General features: G+C 40.5%; 1 protein-coding gene across 1 annotated transcript in view; it reads left to right on the plus strand.

The window, feature by feature from the left end:
- Window positions 1-5,542: 5,542 nt before the first annotated feature.
- Window positions 5,543-14,627, plus strand: part of AMFR (autocrine motility factor receptor) — a 46,794-nt gene continuing 37,709 nt past the window's right edge. Inside the window, exons 1-2 of the mRNA XM_032613497.1 lie at window positions 5,543-6,009; window positions 13,327-13,419. Of these exons, the coding sequence (XP_032469388.1) occupies window positions 5,743-6,009; window positions 13,327-13,419 (360 nt within the window). The 5' untranslated portion in view covers window positions 5,543-5,742. The remainder of the gene's footprint in view (window positions 6,010-13,326; window positions 13,420-14,627) is intronic.

Here is a 14,627-nt window from a genome sequence, read left to right on the forward strand (position 1 = left end):
AATATAATAGATCTGGTTTTGAGTGTAAAATTCATAACACAAACACAAATTTTTAAAACTTGTATTTGAACTGGTTAGTTATAGTTGTATCCCAATGCTCTCTTGTTAAGTTTCCTGATGAAAATAGTAGAACTAGGGAAGTTCAAATTTGATGTATTCCATTAGAAAGAGGGTACAAGGGTACTGTTTAACACTTTTATTAGGTAAGTTCTTATCACACTTCTTCAAGAACCAACAGTCTTAAAATGTGCATTCCAATTCTCTAAATAATAAATACTAGTTTTTAAATGAGCTCTTGATTAACTTATATTTTTGAATGCCTTCTATATTCCAGGTTTGTTTGTAAATGAGAGCCCACTTTTGCATTGTATAATTACAATATATGCCGTGTTCTTTTCCCTGAGTAATCTGAGTAGTGAATACTCTATATAAGACTATAAATGGCATTGGAAAATATTCAGTAGGTTGAGGGAAAAACTAAAAAGTTTTACTCAAATGTTTTAAATCATATTTAGGATTGACATCCCTTTGAAGAAAAGTGAAATCTATTTTTTTCTATGTGATGAAGACTTGTGATTTTTTAAAAGTAGATAATACTTAAAATAGCATTATGATAATTCTGTGTATGAATTTGTACTTTTAACAGTAGTTAAGACTTTTTACTTTCTATCATTGTCTTCCCTTGTAATTAGCATTGTATGGTTCAGTTATTATTATTATTTTTTTTTTTTTGCGGTTCGTGGGCCTCTCACTGTTGTGGCCTCTCCCGTTGCGGAGCACAGGCTCCGGACGCGCAGGCTCAGCGGCCATTGCTCACAGGCCCAGCCGCTCCGCAGCACGTGGGATCTTCCCGGACCGGGGCACGAACCCATGTCCCCTGCATCGGCAGGCGGACTCTCAACCACTGCACCACCAGGGAAGCCCTATTTTGTATATTTAAGGGTTCTGTTAAGTTAGCATTTTATTTGGATAAAACATACCCAAACTAGCCAGTCTGTTTTCTTACATGGTTAATTAGAAGTGAGAGGTAGAGATCCTCCTTTAAGGCAATCAGCTTAAAATTCCCTTTCTTAAATGGTGCGACTCTTAACACTCTCAGGTTTTTAATGACTTCATTTTTTGAGATGAAATTCGTGGAGTACCTTTTCCATGTTTGAGTTTTTCACTAGTTCATAGTGTTTGGAACAGTATGTGCCCATCACTAAGACTGCTTCAGAGAGTGCAAAATTTTGTATGTCCCGTTGTCAGAGAAGGCTTAGTGGGTTTTACTGTAATACAAGTCAGCTTATATAAGCATGAGGTTTGATTTCCTATAATTATTCCACATGTCTTACATTACTCATTATTTGGGTTAAACTGGACTCATTTGAAGCAGTTTGCCTTTGCTAAATATGTAATGAGAAGTATAATACTGTAATTTGACTTGAGCCATAAAACACATTTTAATATTAGCTTATATTTATCTAGCTTGTTTTTGTGAAAAAACTGACTAAAACCTAAGTAAATCTAGATTAAGCCAGTTTAGATGTAATTTGTATTTTAGTGATAGATTGTATCGTTAAGACTAGAGCTAAATTGAGAAAATGTATTATGTTCTGTTAAGGGAAAGATCAGCGCATTTAAAAACTTAAACTTTGGTTGCTGTGTTCACATCATAATGTACAAGCATCATTTATAATTTGGCTTTGAGAATTTCTCTGGCATTAAGTTTATAGAAAAATGTATAAAAGAAACTGAAGTTTTGGTTATATTTTTATATTTGTAAAGTAAAAGTTTGATTAAAATGGTCACTGTTCTTTTTTTATTTTATTGTCATTTAAATAAAAAAAATTAGAATGACTCTGTGATTTTGTGTGTGGCTACTAATCTTAGCGTGCCATTAGAAAGCCTGCACGGTTCTTTTTCAGTATCATTGGCCAGAGGCCATTACATTAGGTAAGAGACAACTTGCATAACAGCAAGGGCTTGAAGACCTGGGACATCCATGTTGCCCTCCCCTTGCATTCCTCCATTGTGTGTTGGCAGTTGTCTTAGGCAGATGCGGTTTCCTGCAATGTGAAAGGGTCATTGGATTTGGAACCTGAAGACTGGCATTTAGAAGTTGCCATGCAATTTTGTTAACTGTGTTATATCATTGGGGACTCAGTTTCCAAAGAGAGTATTGACTTTAGTTTTTTTTTAATCAAACTTGCTTGGAGGTCATGATGTGCTGTGACACCATGCTTGCTACTTTTGTAATATTGGGTTGGCTAAAAAGTTCACTTGGTTTTAAGTAAAAATTTTTCATTTTCACCAAGAAATTTATTGAATGATGTATTCGTTAACCGAATGAACTTTTTGGCCAACCCAGTACTTTGCAATTTAATTTCATTATTGTAATAGAAATGGTTTACTCAAAACGTGAGAATATATGTGTAATAAAACCATAGCCTTGAGACTTTATATCTGAACAAATGTTGAACAAAACTTGATACAGTTATTGCAGAGTTTTTCTGAAAATTTTACTAGTTTATAGCAGGCACCAAAGAGCTATGAAAAATTATGAAAGAACAGCTAAAAACTGAAATGTTCCCATTAACTTACTTTTTTCCCTATGAACTTGATTATTTTTTCCCCTCTGCTAGATTTAGTAATGGAACACATTGGTGCAGCTAATGAAAACACAAGCAGAATTCCATGGGAGCACAATGAAGGCTACTGGATTAGATGATGAAGTTCAGTTCCTAGGCTGCTGAGAACCTTAAACAACACCCAGACTACTCAGCATTTCTCACGGGATGGTGAAAATCAAATGAGGTCATGAATATAGAAGGCTTTTGGATATTTTTAAAAATGAAAAGAGCAATAATGTATCTAGATATGAATCTTCACAACTCTGGTTTGTCTGAAATGTTATATTTATTTCCTTTAAATCAAACTAAATCAGAGCCCCCGTCTCACAAAATGGCAGGGAATTCAGTCTCAGTCATTATTGGGAATAGGGGACCTACCCGAAGTCATACGAATCCAGAAGGCATAAATGGTACTCTGAAATGAAGGTGGGGGTGGGGAGACCTCTAGCTTCCATCATGGACTCCGTGGATATTTGTCCAAGCTGAACTAGCTTCTTAAGTCTGGATCCATTGCCTCCCTGCCACACTTGGGCCTTAGGATGCAAATGATGCAGGTGGCCCCTATGCCTATGGTCCAGCCTTCCTGGCCACACTAGTATTCATCTCCCTGAGTCTGGTCTCCTTTCCCACTCCTGTCATGATGTAGGATGCAGTACAAAGAACCAGGAGCATTGGTTGACTTTAGAAGGTGGGTTCTGTCCTTAAAAAAAAATCCTTGAGGGAAGGATGTGCAAAAGCCTGGCTACCTTCTTGGAATGGGTGAGGACAAAATGTTGGCAGAACAAATACTAATTATTCCAGTGAGATGTCCAGATGCAAACCTTTAAGATCTTTTAAAATGCAAATAAAAAACCTTATATAGTTAGGTTAATGTCACCTATTCTCATATTGAATCTTCAGAAATTACAAGCTTCTAAAAGTATAATATTTAGTTTATAGTTTTTATGTAGTCAGAATCAAATGTTAAAAGTTGCTATTAAACACAAAGTCATTCCAGGAAACAGGCTGCCTGAAGTTTTAACACTTAGAAAGTAGTGGTTCTCTGAAAATATAACTCAGAGTATAACACTTTGAATTCAAGATGGTGGAATACTGTACCTTAATAAGGACAGATTTATTAACAGTAGCCCCTTATGGTGACAGGACAAGTTTGGTATATGATATTTTATGACTATTGTGGCTTGGATTGAATTTGGATAGTTGGATAGTGTGGTTTAAAATTTATGGGGGCTCGGATAAAGTAGAACAGTTACTTGTGGAAAATCACTATCCTTTTTTTCCATATAAAACTTTATTTACCAATAAAGTTGAAAGTTTAGCATTTTAATCAAATGTCTGCAGGTAGAGAACCAAAGGGAACTGAAAGTTTAATCATATAGATCTCATATAAAAAAGTGTGTGTGTGTGTGTGTGTACGCTCATCCTCCTTCCCCAGTAAGAGCCAAACTGTTGTGTTCATCACAGGCCCTTTAATAGGATGTTTCTAAAAATTACAAATTGGATAGTAATAACGTTGAGCTGAGCGATCTTTTGTTTTCTAACAAACTTTTAGAATTAGAATATTAGGTATGAAAGAGACCTTGAATATATTTTAGTCCTTTTCTTTTGAAAGTTTGTAAGATTCAACAAATATTTGCTGAATACCTACTCTGCATCAGGCACTAGTACAGGCCTTGGAGATACAATGAGGAATAAGACCTCCAAGATAGCACTTTTCTTTGGTAGTGCTTTTCTTTCTTTTTTTGACAGCCTTATTGAGCTATACTTTACATATTTCACCATATAAATATACAATTAAAGATTTTTAGTATATTCAGAGTTGTGCCACAGTCACCACAATTTTAGAACACTTTCATCACCTCAAAAAGAAATCCATGTTTAGCTTTTATACTTCAGTTCCCTCATCTCCCTAAGCAACCATTAATCTACTTTCTCTGTCTACCTATGTTTTTGCTTGTGCTGGACATTTCGAATAAATGGAATCATGCTATGTGGCACTTGGCTGCTGTCATTTAGCATGTTGTCAAGGTTTGTCCATGTTGCAGCATGTATCAGTACTTCATTCATTTTCATGGCTGAATACTATTCCATTGTAGGGGGTATAACTTAGGTATCCATTCATCGCTTGAGGGACATTAGGGTTGTTTCTACCTTTGGCTATTAAGAATAACGTTGCTATTGACATTTGTGTGCACATTTTGTGTGGTGGTGTGTTTTCATTTCTCTTGGTTATTTACCTAGGAGTGGAATTGCAAGGTCAAATGGTTACTCAGGTTTAAACTTTTTGAGGAGCTGACAGACCACTTTCCAAAATAGTTGCACCATTTTACATTCCTACCTGCTGTATGAGGGAACACATTTTTATTTCCTGCTTAATCAGATTCGTTTTAGACTCTGCTGGAGGTTAGGAGTAAACAGCAGAAACTTTATTTGCGAGGAATTTAAGACCGTTGGTTAATTTTCTTTCTATGGGGTCTGGGCCTCTATTATCCCCTAAGCACCATCTCCTCTTTCAGCCACCTAGGAAGCTCCTAGGCCCGCAGGGGGTGTTCCGGGGTAACCTGCTTAAGGGGGCGTTTAAGGAAGCAAGGTAAGGGACAAGTGGCCGGACGCCCGGTGGTGGGGGTCCCCGAGTCCCGCGGATCGGCCACGCGGCCAGGGCTTGACCGCTTGTCAGCGCCATCGGGCCTGAGTGACGCTTGGGCTCGGCCCCGGTCCGGTGCCCCGTGCGTCCGCGGGCCAGACCGAGCTGGGGTTTCGGCGGAGGATAATGCTGGGTTCTGGGCCCCAGGGCCTGCGGCCGGGGCCTTCGCCAGCCCGGCTGCAGTGCGACCGATGGGGGCGGGGGACGGAGGCCGCGCCCCCGCGCCCGTCCCGCCCGCACCCTGCTGGGGGCGGCGGCCCGCCCCTAACCAGCCAAGGCTCTTCCGCGCCGGCAGGGGCAGCAGCGGGAGCGGCGCGGGGCGGAGCGGCGCGAGCGGGCAGGAGCGGCCCGGCCCGGCCCGGCGAGAAGGCGGCGGCAGCGGCGACGGCAACGGCGACGCCAGAGCCCGTGGGCGCCGTTCGCGAGGCCGTCGTGGCCCGGCCGCAGCGCGGGGAGGCCTGGGGGCTGGAAGCCGCCGCTGCCGCCATGCCGCTGCTCTTCCTCGAGCGCTTCCCCTGGCCCAGCCTCCGCACCTACACGGGCCTCAGCGGCCTGGCCCTGCTCGGCACCATCGTCAGCGCCTACCGCGCTCTTAGCCAGCCCGAGGCCAGGCCCGGGCCTGGGCCCGCTGAGGCGGAGCCGGTAACGGCCCCGGTGCAGCCAGACCCGGCCGCGCTCGTCCGGCCGAGCACCGGAGGACCCCGTGCCCGCGACGTGGCCCAGTACCTGCTCTCGGACAGCCTATTCGTGTGGGTGAGCGAGGCTGCCGGGCCCACCGAGGAGGAGCGGAGAGGAGCCGGGCGGGGGATTGTGGGGACGGCCATGTCACCCATTATCTGTGGGGGGCGTGGCTGGGGCCGGGGTCCCCTCCCTCCGGGACCCCCGAGTGCGAGGCCCGGGGGGCGGGGCCCCGCCCGCGTGCGCGCCACTGAGGGACCCAGTGAGGGGTTGGGGTGGGGTGGCTTTGGGGTCGTGAGGAGGGGCGGGTCCCGAGGGCAGGGTCGCCTTTGAGGCCTGAGGAAGGGACTTTGGGACGCGGTTGGGGAGGCGCAGGGGGCGGGGCGCGAGGGGACGCGGCCGGCCGGGGAGGGTCAGGGCCGGGGTGTAGTGGGGAGGTGCTGGGGTGGGTTTCGGGGAGAAGTAAACGATGGCGGAGCAGAGTTGGGGTTCTGAGGGACCACCGGAAAGGAAACAAGGAGCCCTCAAAGAGCGGCTTGACCTGGCTGGGACCGGCCAGTCAGTTACCCCGGCTATTTTATTAAACTGTGGAGGGAAGTTGGAAGGCTTTTCGGACTCTGTCAGACCCGGAAATGTTAACAGGTTTCCCACGAAGAGAGGGAAGAGACAATTCGGATGTTGAGCATAGGAGAATTTTAGGCATCTGAGTGTGTTCGGACATTCCTGTTTGGAGAGAGGCCTTTTTTTTTTCTTCTATTTATTATATGATTGTCCTGTTTGGGTAGAACAAACACACAAACTGTGCTTCCTTTCCTGCTGCTTTTACCTGGTGATTCATGAAAGTTTCCTTTGATGTCTGAAGGCAGCCAAAACATTCGGAGTCAAGAGGTGTCTCTCCATTTGAACTCAGGATTTTTCCTTTTAGTGATCCATTTTAAAACACGGTTTCCAGTTTGTCTGCCAGTGTAAGATAAGCAGCATTTACAAGGCATAAATGCTGGTTTCACTTATTAGAACAGATAATTTCAGGCGGGTAGATCAACAGTATTTTGGCTTAAGAGTTTGGCTTCTACCTTAGCCTTTGAATGCCTCACGGAAACCCCACGGCGATCAGAAAAGTTGTTCCAGGACTGAAGTCTGTCCCTTGGATTTGCTGTGGTGTCTTGGGTCCAGAGTCTTGTCTTCTCCTGTAAATTCCCGTTTTGGGGTGACAGCCGGCTGTAAGTGACTGGGATTAATATTCCAAGTATACAGAATGATACACAACTCATTTGTTACAATTAATCCCACTGTGCTTCATCAGGAAGCAGTGCGATTTATGAATTGTGGGTGTGGGTCAAGTCTCTTAGTCCTTCTGATGAAGAAGAGGTGAGTAGAAGGCAGTGAAGGGTGAAGTTCCATTCCTCCACTGCTGTGTAAAGCTGAAGCTTACAGTACAGAAGAAGGGAGAAGAGAAAGAACTCAGCCACACGTCTCTTGTTTAATTTCTATTACACATAGATTTAAAAAATCTATTTTTGCATTTCAGTTGGCAGGTAAACTGATGTGGAGAGTGATTTTGCCAAATGTTGAGAATATAATGTAGTCTTATATATATATATATATTTAAGTATATGATACAAATAAGCCTTTGAAATGGAACTGCTATAGTATTTAACAACTACTAGTATTGGTTAATGATCTCCCTACCCCTCCCCAGAGTTTCTTTTTACAAAACTCATGTTCAAATTCCAAGGTTAACATCTCTTCATAAAACATTACATAAAGCCTGTTGATTTTCTGTGAAAATTATTACTTTTAAGAAAATTTCCTTTTCTTCCCAGCTTTTTCAACAGAGGTCTTGCCTCATGCGAGTTTGTAATTTCTTCCTATCTGCTGCTGATTTTTTTCCTTTCTCAGTTGATCTTGCTGTTTTTCTTCCATCTTTCCTCTGTGGTTTTCACACTTATTTTGGTCTTCCTTGGTTCCTCAGACCCTCCATGTATGCATTGTCAGTTTTCCTCATCACTCATTACTTAAGTTTCTGCTTTAGTAGACAAGTGGGAGTCAAAATCTCAGATGCCTTCCTCTGAGGCCTGACAGATCGCATTATTAGGTGAATATATGGCGGGCCCTTTGTCAGAATGGATCCTTTCTTGCCCTGCCCAAGGGCACTCAGATTCAGTTTTTTAAAAACCAAACAAAGGACTTCCCTAGTGACGCAGTGGATAAGACTCCTCGCTCCCAGTGCAGGGGGCCCGGGTTCGATCCCTGGTCGGGAAACTAGATCCCACATGTGTGCCGCAACTAAGAGTTCACCTGCCACAACTAAGGAGCCCAACTAAGGAGCCCGCCTGCTGCAACTAGGACCCGGTGCAACCAAATAAATATTATAAAAAAGGCAAGACAAAACAATCAATTGATCTTTCTGCCAGTTTGCAAATCCTGCTAGATATTATTTTGCATATTGGAATCTCTAAAACTTATCTTTGTAGGGCACAGTTTAGATGAATATAGATACTGATATAATGTCTTCATTTTGATTAATGTCCTAGGTGATTTTAGGCATGTTAATGATTGAGAAACTGATGAAGGAGAGGATGGGGTATGGGGTGAAGGTCATGTTGTAAACCTTGCCTGCTCTGTTAAGGAATGTGAACATTATTTCATGGGCCAGAGGGTTTAAGTGGGAGTGAAGGGGAGGAGGGGCTGTCATGATGAGATGATCTTTTCAGGGGCAGACCTATAGCTGCAGTGGGGAAGGTGGATTTATGTAGACAGGGAAGAGGCCAGGAGATGTAGTGACCTAAGACTCCAGTCCCCAGAGAAAGTTCTCCAGGTGGCCCTCTGGCACTGAGATTGAGAACAGGTGTGAGGGGAGGTTCCCAGGGTTGTTGCACTAACAAATACCCAGGTTTGTCATGATTATTTGTTTCTTCATGTCTTTCTAGAACTTTCATTCCAGATTAGGTTTTATTACTCATTTCTCGGGTAATTTTACATTGTTCAGATGTCACTTCCATTAAAGTACCTCCTGATCAGTTTCCATCATTGTTTTGAATTGTTCAGGTGTTTTTGGCTTTTCAACTTCAATTAATCTTACTCATTAGTTTCATTACTTTCTCCTGGTTTTTTTTCAGTTCTGGTTTTTTTCTTTTTCTTTTTTATGTATTTGTTTTTAAAACTGTAAGAGCTGGACATGGTAAAAGGGAGAAATAGACATATGAAACAAGTTTTAAGGTTCTGATGACTTAATTATATGCAAATGAAGTCGTTTAAATAGAAGTGTCAAGGGAAAAAGTCACCAAAAACGAAAATGGATAAAAGTGAACTGACCGTTGAGAGCAGGGATTGGCAAACTGTGTTGCCAATTTGGCCTATTAGCTAATAATGTTTTTTACATTTTTGAAGGTTTTTTTTTTTTCCGAAAGGAAGAATATGTGACTGAGAGCATGTGGCCTACAGAGTCTAAAAATATTTACTGTCTGATAGCCCATTAGAGAAGAAGTTTCTGACTCCTGCTTCAAAGAGCCCATCTTCACATAATTGTACAACTTGAGAACTGAAAGTAATTTACTCGGTTTGAGTCTTTATGAGATGAATATTCCAAAGATGATTAGAGAAAAATGTTAGCTCCAGAAATGTTGGGGCAGCTGAAGAAAAAGACTAAACTTGTAAATAATAGGATATAAGCCTAGATAAACAACTTAAAAATATAGGAAAAATCTTTATAGTGGGGGGAAGGAGATTGCTATTTGATTGCTTGCTAGATGTATGCTGCATGCTTTGTATACGTAATCTCATTTATTTCCCTAATGTTGTGCAAAGAGCACAAGCATCAGTATAATAGGGGGGAGTTTGCATTACTGGCATTTTATACTTGTCACTGGGAGCCTCCAGAAAAGTAACATTCCAGTTGTCCTTAAAGGAGGAGACTGATAAAAGGTGTGTTTGGGGGGGGGAGGGGATAGTTAGTGCTGGTGTTAAGTAGAAGACTAAGAAATACCCAGATTGATCAAGTCGACACAGTTCACATCTACATATTATACAAATATATATGGTATGTATATATACCATATACACAGAAGGTAGCGTAGTAATCACATTTTCATACACAGAAGGTAGCGTAGTAATCCCATTTCTACACTTTGCTTTTTTTTCAGTGAGCAAGTTATCTTGAAGGTTCTGTATAATGCTAGTAAATGCAGAACTGCTGACTTAGTTTTCCTGGCTTCATTGTATTCTGTTGAATGGCTGTTTTACGGTTTATTGAACTAACCTCACTGATGGACATTTAATTGGTTTTCATTTTTCTTCTATTATAAACAGTGCTCCAGTGAACCCCTTGTACTTAGATTTACTTACATTTAAGTTTGGATTCTGCTCACAAAGAAAGATTAGTTAGCTGTGTAGAGCAGAATGAGGTTAGTACTTTTACTGTGGTCTGCAAGGATAAAGTGAGGTGAGAAAGTTTGTCCCAATTCCGTTGGTTTAAATATGGACTGAAGTGTTGTTTCTGTAAGGATATCACTGATGACCTAGTGGGATCTGATTTGGAAATTTATTTTAATTTTTGTTTTATAATGGAGTATAGTTGATTTACAGTGTTGTGTTAGTTTCACGTGTACGGCTAAGTGATTCAGTTATACATATACATATAGCCATTCTTTTTCAGATTCTTTTCCCATATAGGTTATTACAGAATATTGAGTAGAGTTCCCTGTGCTATACAATAGGTCCTTATTGATTATTTTATATATAGTAACGTGTATATGGTAATCCTGGGATTTGCTTTTAAATGAGGAATGGTACAATTATGTTTCTTTCTGTATCTGCAATTTTTCAAGCCTTTGTCAATTTTAAAATTGAGAATTTATTGGAATGCTGATATTTGTGAAATTAAGACATTTTTCTGTACGTAGAATAGAATAGTTAATAATTATTGAGATGTTTTTTAAAACACTTCATTCATGATCTTAAAATAATTTAGTTGCTTCCAATCCTGTATAGCTTTCACTTTCATAAAGTTCACAAAAGGTTATCTCTTTCCTTTTACATAAAATCCCTTTCTCATATCAGTTTACTTTCTCAAGCCCTTTTTCCATTCTTAGCTGTGCTGATTTTTAAATCTTCCATTTATATTACAATAGGAAATGTTTATCTACTGGTGATGGAATTATGAGGGACTTCCACTTTTTTTTTTTTTTTTCGGTAAATCAAAGATACACAATTTTTATACCTCCTTTTTTTTTTTTTCTTGCGGTACGCGGGCCTCTCACTGTTGTGGCCTCTCCCGTTGCGGAGCACAGGCTCTGGATGCGCAGGCTCAGTGGCCATGGCTCACGGGCCCAGCCGATCTTCCTGAACCGGGGCACAAACCCGTGTCCCCTGCATCGGCAGGCGGACTCTCAACCACTGCGCCGCCAGGGAAGCCCTATACCTCATTTTTGAACTTAGAAAAACTTAAGAAAAGTTTTACCTGAGAAGTAATACTTTATTTCTTATTTTGTAACCCAAGGTGTATGAGAATGCTGTTTAAGGTAGAGAAATGATTAAGCAACCCTAAATTTGATTTCTCCTCTTCACAGCAGCTGGCTTGGTCTGTTAGATGCTTACCAAGTTCTGTGTCTTGTAGATCCTAAAAGTTCTTTGAGTGCAGGGTCCAGATCACCCTCATTTCTCTTAATGTCCCACATGCCTTGAGCAAGTAGGTGCTAAATGTGTTGAATTTGTTTCTTTACTTTGTAAGCCTACCTGCAAAAACAGGAAGAACTTTAAAAAACTGTTTTGTAATTAGGCTTGGAATGTTTGGCTGATTTTAAAAATCCTCTTCAGCTGGGGGATATGGCATGAGGGATTGGGGCTGTAGTTTTGTCTTATGACATTTTTTCTTAATTAACATGATTGGGGTTCCCATTAACTGGTTTAGAGCACAATGAAGATTAGCCTTTTAAACGTCTATTTCATCTCCTTAAAATTTAGTATTGCCGCTATTTGTTGGAATGTTTTGAAGAGGGCTGCTCCACAGGGAGTCATGTTAGGGAGGTGGGATGTTTTGGATAACTAATTTGGGTTTTTTCGTGGCTATTTGAAGGATTTAATTACCAGAAGAGTTTCATTTTTTAGCACTATTTTTGTTTCAGTTCTTTGAAAATACATCACGTACTTCCTTGCCCCATTAGACAGGCAGAATGTAACTAAACATAATTTAATCTTTTGTAATGAATCAGGGCTACCATTCATTGTATGTAATGTGTCAGGGCTACCACAGGGCTGGATGGTGTGAAGCACTAAGGGGAACCTGAAGAGATCTTAGTGAGTTTGCTTTCTTATCTTACTCTCTTCTGTCACCTTCCTTTTATTTACTTATTCTTAAAATATCATTTGCTTCTTTTAAAAGTAGATGGAAGAATGACCTGGAAAGAGGAATATGGCCACCTTCCTGTAAACTTAGTGAATCAAAGATTGAAGCAGCCTTTACGTTGTTGGTGTTTGTTTTCATTTGCTCTTAATAAAAGTCCTCTTTACCGTCTTCATCAAGATCCTTTTGGCTTTTTCAGGTTCTGTGGTTTTAGAAATCATTTGAACATCAGTAATGTGATGTGCCACACTAGCCTCTGAGTTAGGGGCGGCCCACGTTTTCATTTTGTAAGCATTACATTTGTTGTTTAGGTGTAAGGCGATCCCTCTCTTAATTACCAAGAAAGTTTTTCACTTGCTGGTGAAGAAGGCTTTGGACTGTCATTGGTGTTTCATGGTTGCCTTTCAGTTCTCAGCTCTTCCTGCTTTCTTGATTCCACTCCCCTCGAATGCCCCAGAACCTTTACTTTGAGGCCAAAACCAACCACAGATATCTTTTGTCCCATTGCAATACATTTGAAAATGTGTATGTTTTTGATTCTCAGTTCTTCATGATCTTGTGAATTTTTTATGACCATCCACACTCTTCTCCACATGTCCTATTTTTCTGACAGGGCAGGGCAGGATGTTTGGGTGCTGGACTTCACTGTTCATGATAACTGCATTTTCTGGAAAAGTTTTCTTCTAGGCTGTCAGAATCTTAATGTAGGAAGTGATGTACCTAGGAGACACTTACGGTTTTTTAAGGTGCATACAGTACAAAGTTTACACACAATTCAGTTAAGACTGAAGGGGAAGATGGCCTTCTGGGGGGTACATGTTGGGACAGGACTCTGTGAATTAACTGCTGAGTTGGTACCTTCCTCCCCACTCCTCATCCGTACCCTGCCACCCATAAAAATGTGCCCCTTCAAATATTACTTATCTTGTACTGGTAGAAAACTGGAAAGTCTCAGTTATTAGAAATGTTGGCTGAATTCCTAATATAAAATTTTTAGAGCTGCTTTTATTTTTCAACTGGAAATAAACTTCCTTTCTTTGGTTTGTGTACAGGTTCTAGTAAATACTGCTTGCTGTGTTTTGATGTTGGTGGCTAAGCTAATCCAGTGTATTGTGTTTGGCCCTCTTCGAGTGAGTGAAAGACAGGTAAGTCCAGATAGCAAGGATGCATTCTTGTGACCAGATTAAAGAAAAAAAATTTTGGTATAATTTCCAACTTACAGAAGAGTTGTACAAATAATATGAAGAACTCCTATATAGACTTCATCCAGATTCAGAGTTATTAACATTTTTCCGCATTTACTCTAGCAGTTGCCTTTTATTTATATATACATATTTTTTTGTGATCCTTTTGAGAGTAAACTGGGGACATCATACCCCTTTAACCTCAAGTGCTTTAATATGTGTTTCCTAAGAGCAAGGACATTTTCTTATGTAACCATAGCACAGTGATCAAAATCAGGAAATTCAGCACTGATGAAATACTTTATATAGCCCACAATCCATATTTAATGTATCCAAGTTGTCCCAATATTGTTCTTTATAGCTATTTCCTCATGACTTTTATGAAGTAATTTTAAAAGAATCTCAGACTTGTTTTAGTTTGAGTAATTGTATATATCCTTCTTTAGAATATGGGTTCTTTTCCAAAGGAATTTACTGAGAGATTTTAGTTTTTCCCTTTGGAAAAGTGTATTAAGATTCATCATTCTACAAGTAGCGTTCAGGTGAGATAGTCTGACATTTGAACATTACTCTCAGAATGCATGTATGAGCAGGGGGTGCTTTCATTAAAGAATTAATGTCACAAGCATACTGTACAGATTGGCAGTTCCCCAAGGATTTTAGTGGATGGAGTGTAGAATAGTGTGTTTTAAAGTAAGAATTTAGAACTGGCCTTTCAAACAATAACATAGAAACAGAACTATATTGTACTTTATCTTATCCCAGTGGTAAGACACAGGAACCTACTACATTAAAAGTACAACAGTGGCCTCACCCCTTATGTATCCTTTTCAACCCAAATCTCTTGTTATTAAATCAGCTGAGGTCCTAGTTTACAGTTGAAATGCATTTACTGTGTGATTGAGCCCTTGGATGCTGTTAAGGGCAGGACTCTTGTTTTCCCATCTTTTTCATTAGTGAGTATTCAGAAAATTTTCATTAGTGAGTATTTTTCATTAGTGAGTATTTTTCATTAGTGAGTATTCAGTACTTTCTCCAAAATATCGACTCCATAGGTCTCCCAGATGGAATCAGTAGAACATAGAGGGTTTTTTTGGTAGGATACAGAAGTTTTTTTTTGATGCTTCTTTTGTTTTCAAGAAAAACTTTTGACTTGTGGGCCAGAAATT

Source organism: Phocoena sinus, chromosome 19 (genome assembly GCF_008692025.1).
Source record: "Phocoena sinus isolate mPhoSin1 chromosome 19, mPhoSin1.pri, whole genome shotgun sequence".
Lineage (NCBI taxonomy): Eukaryota > Metazoa > Chordata > Mammalia > Artiodactyla > Phocoenidae > Phocoena > Phocoena sinus.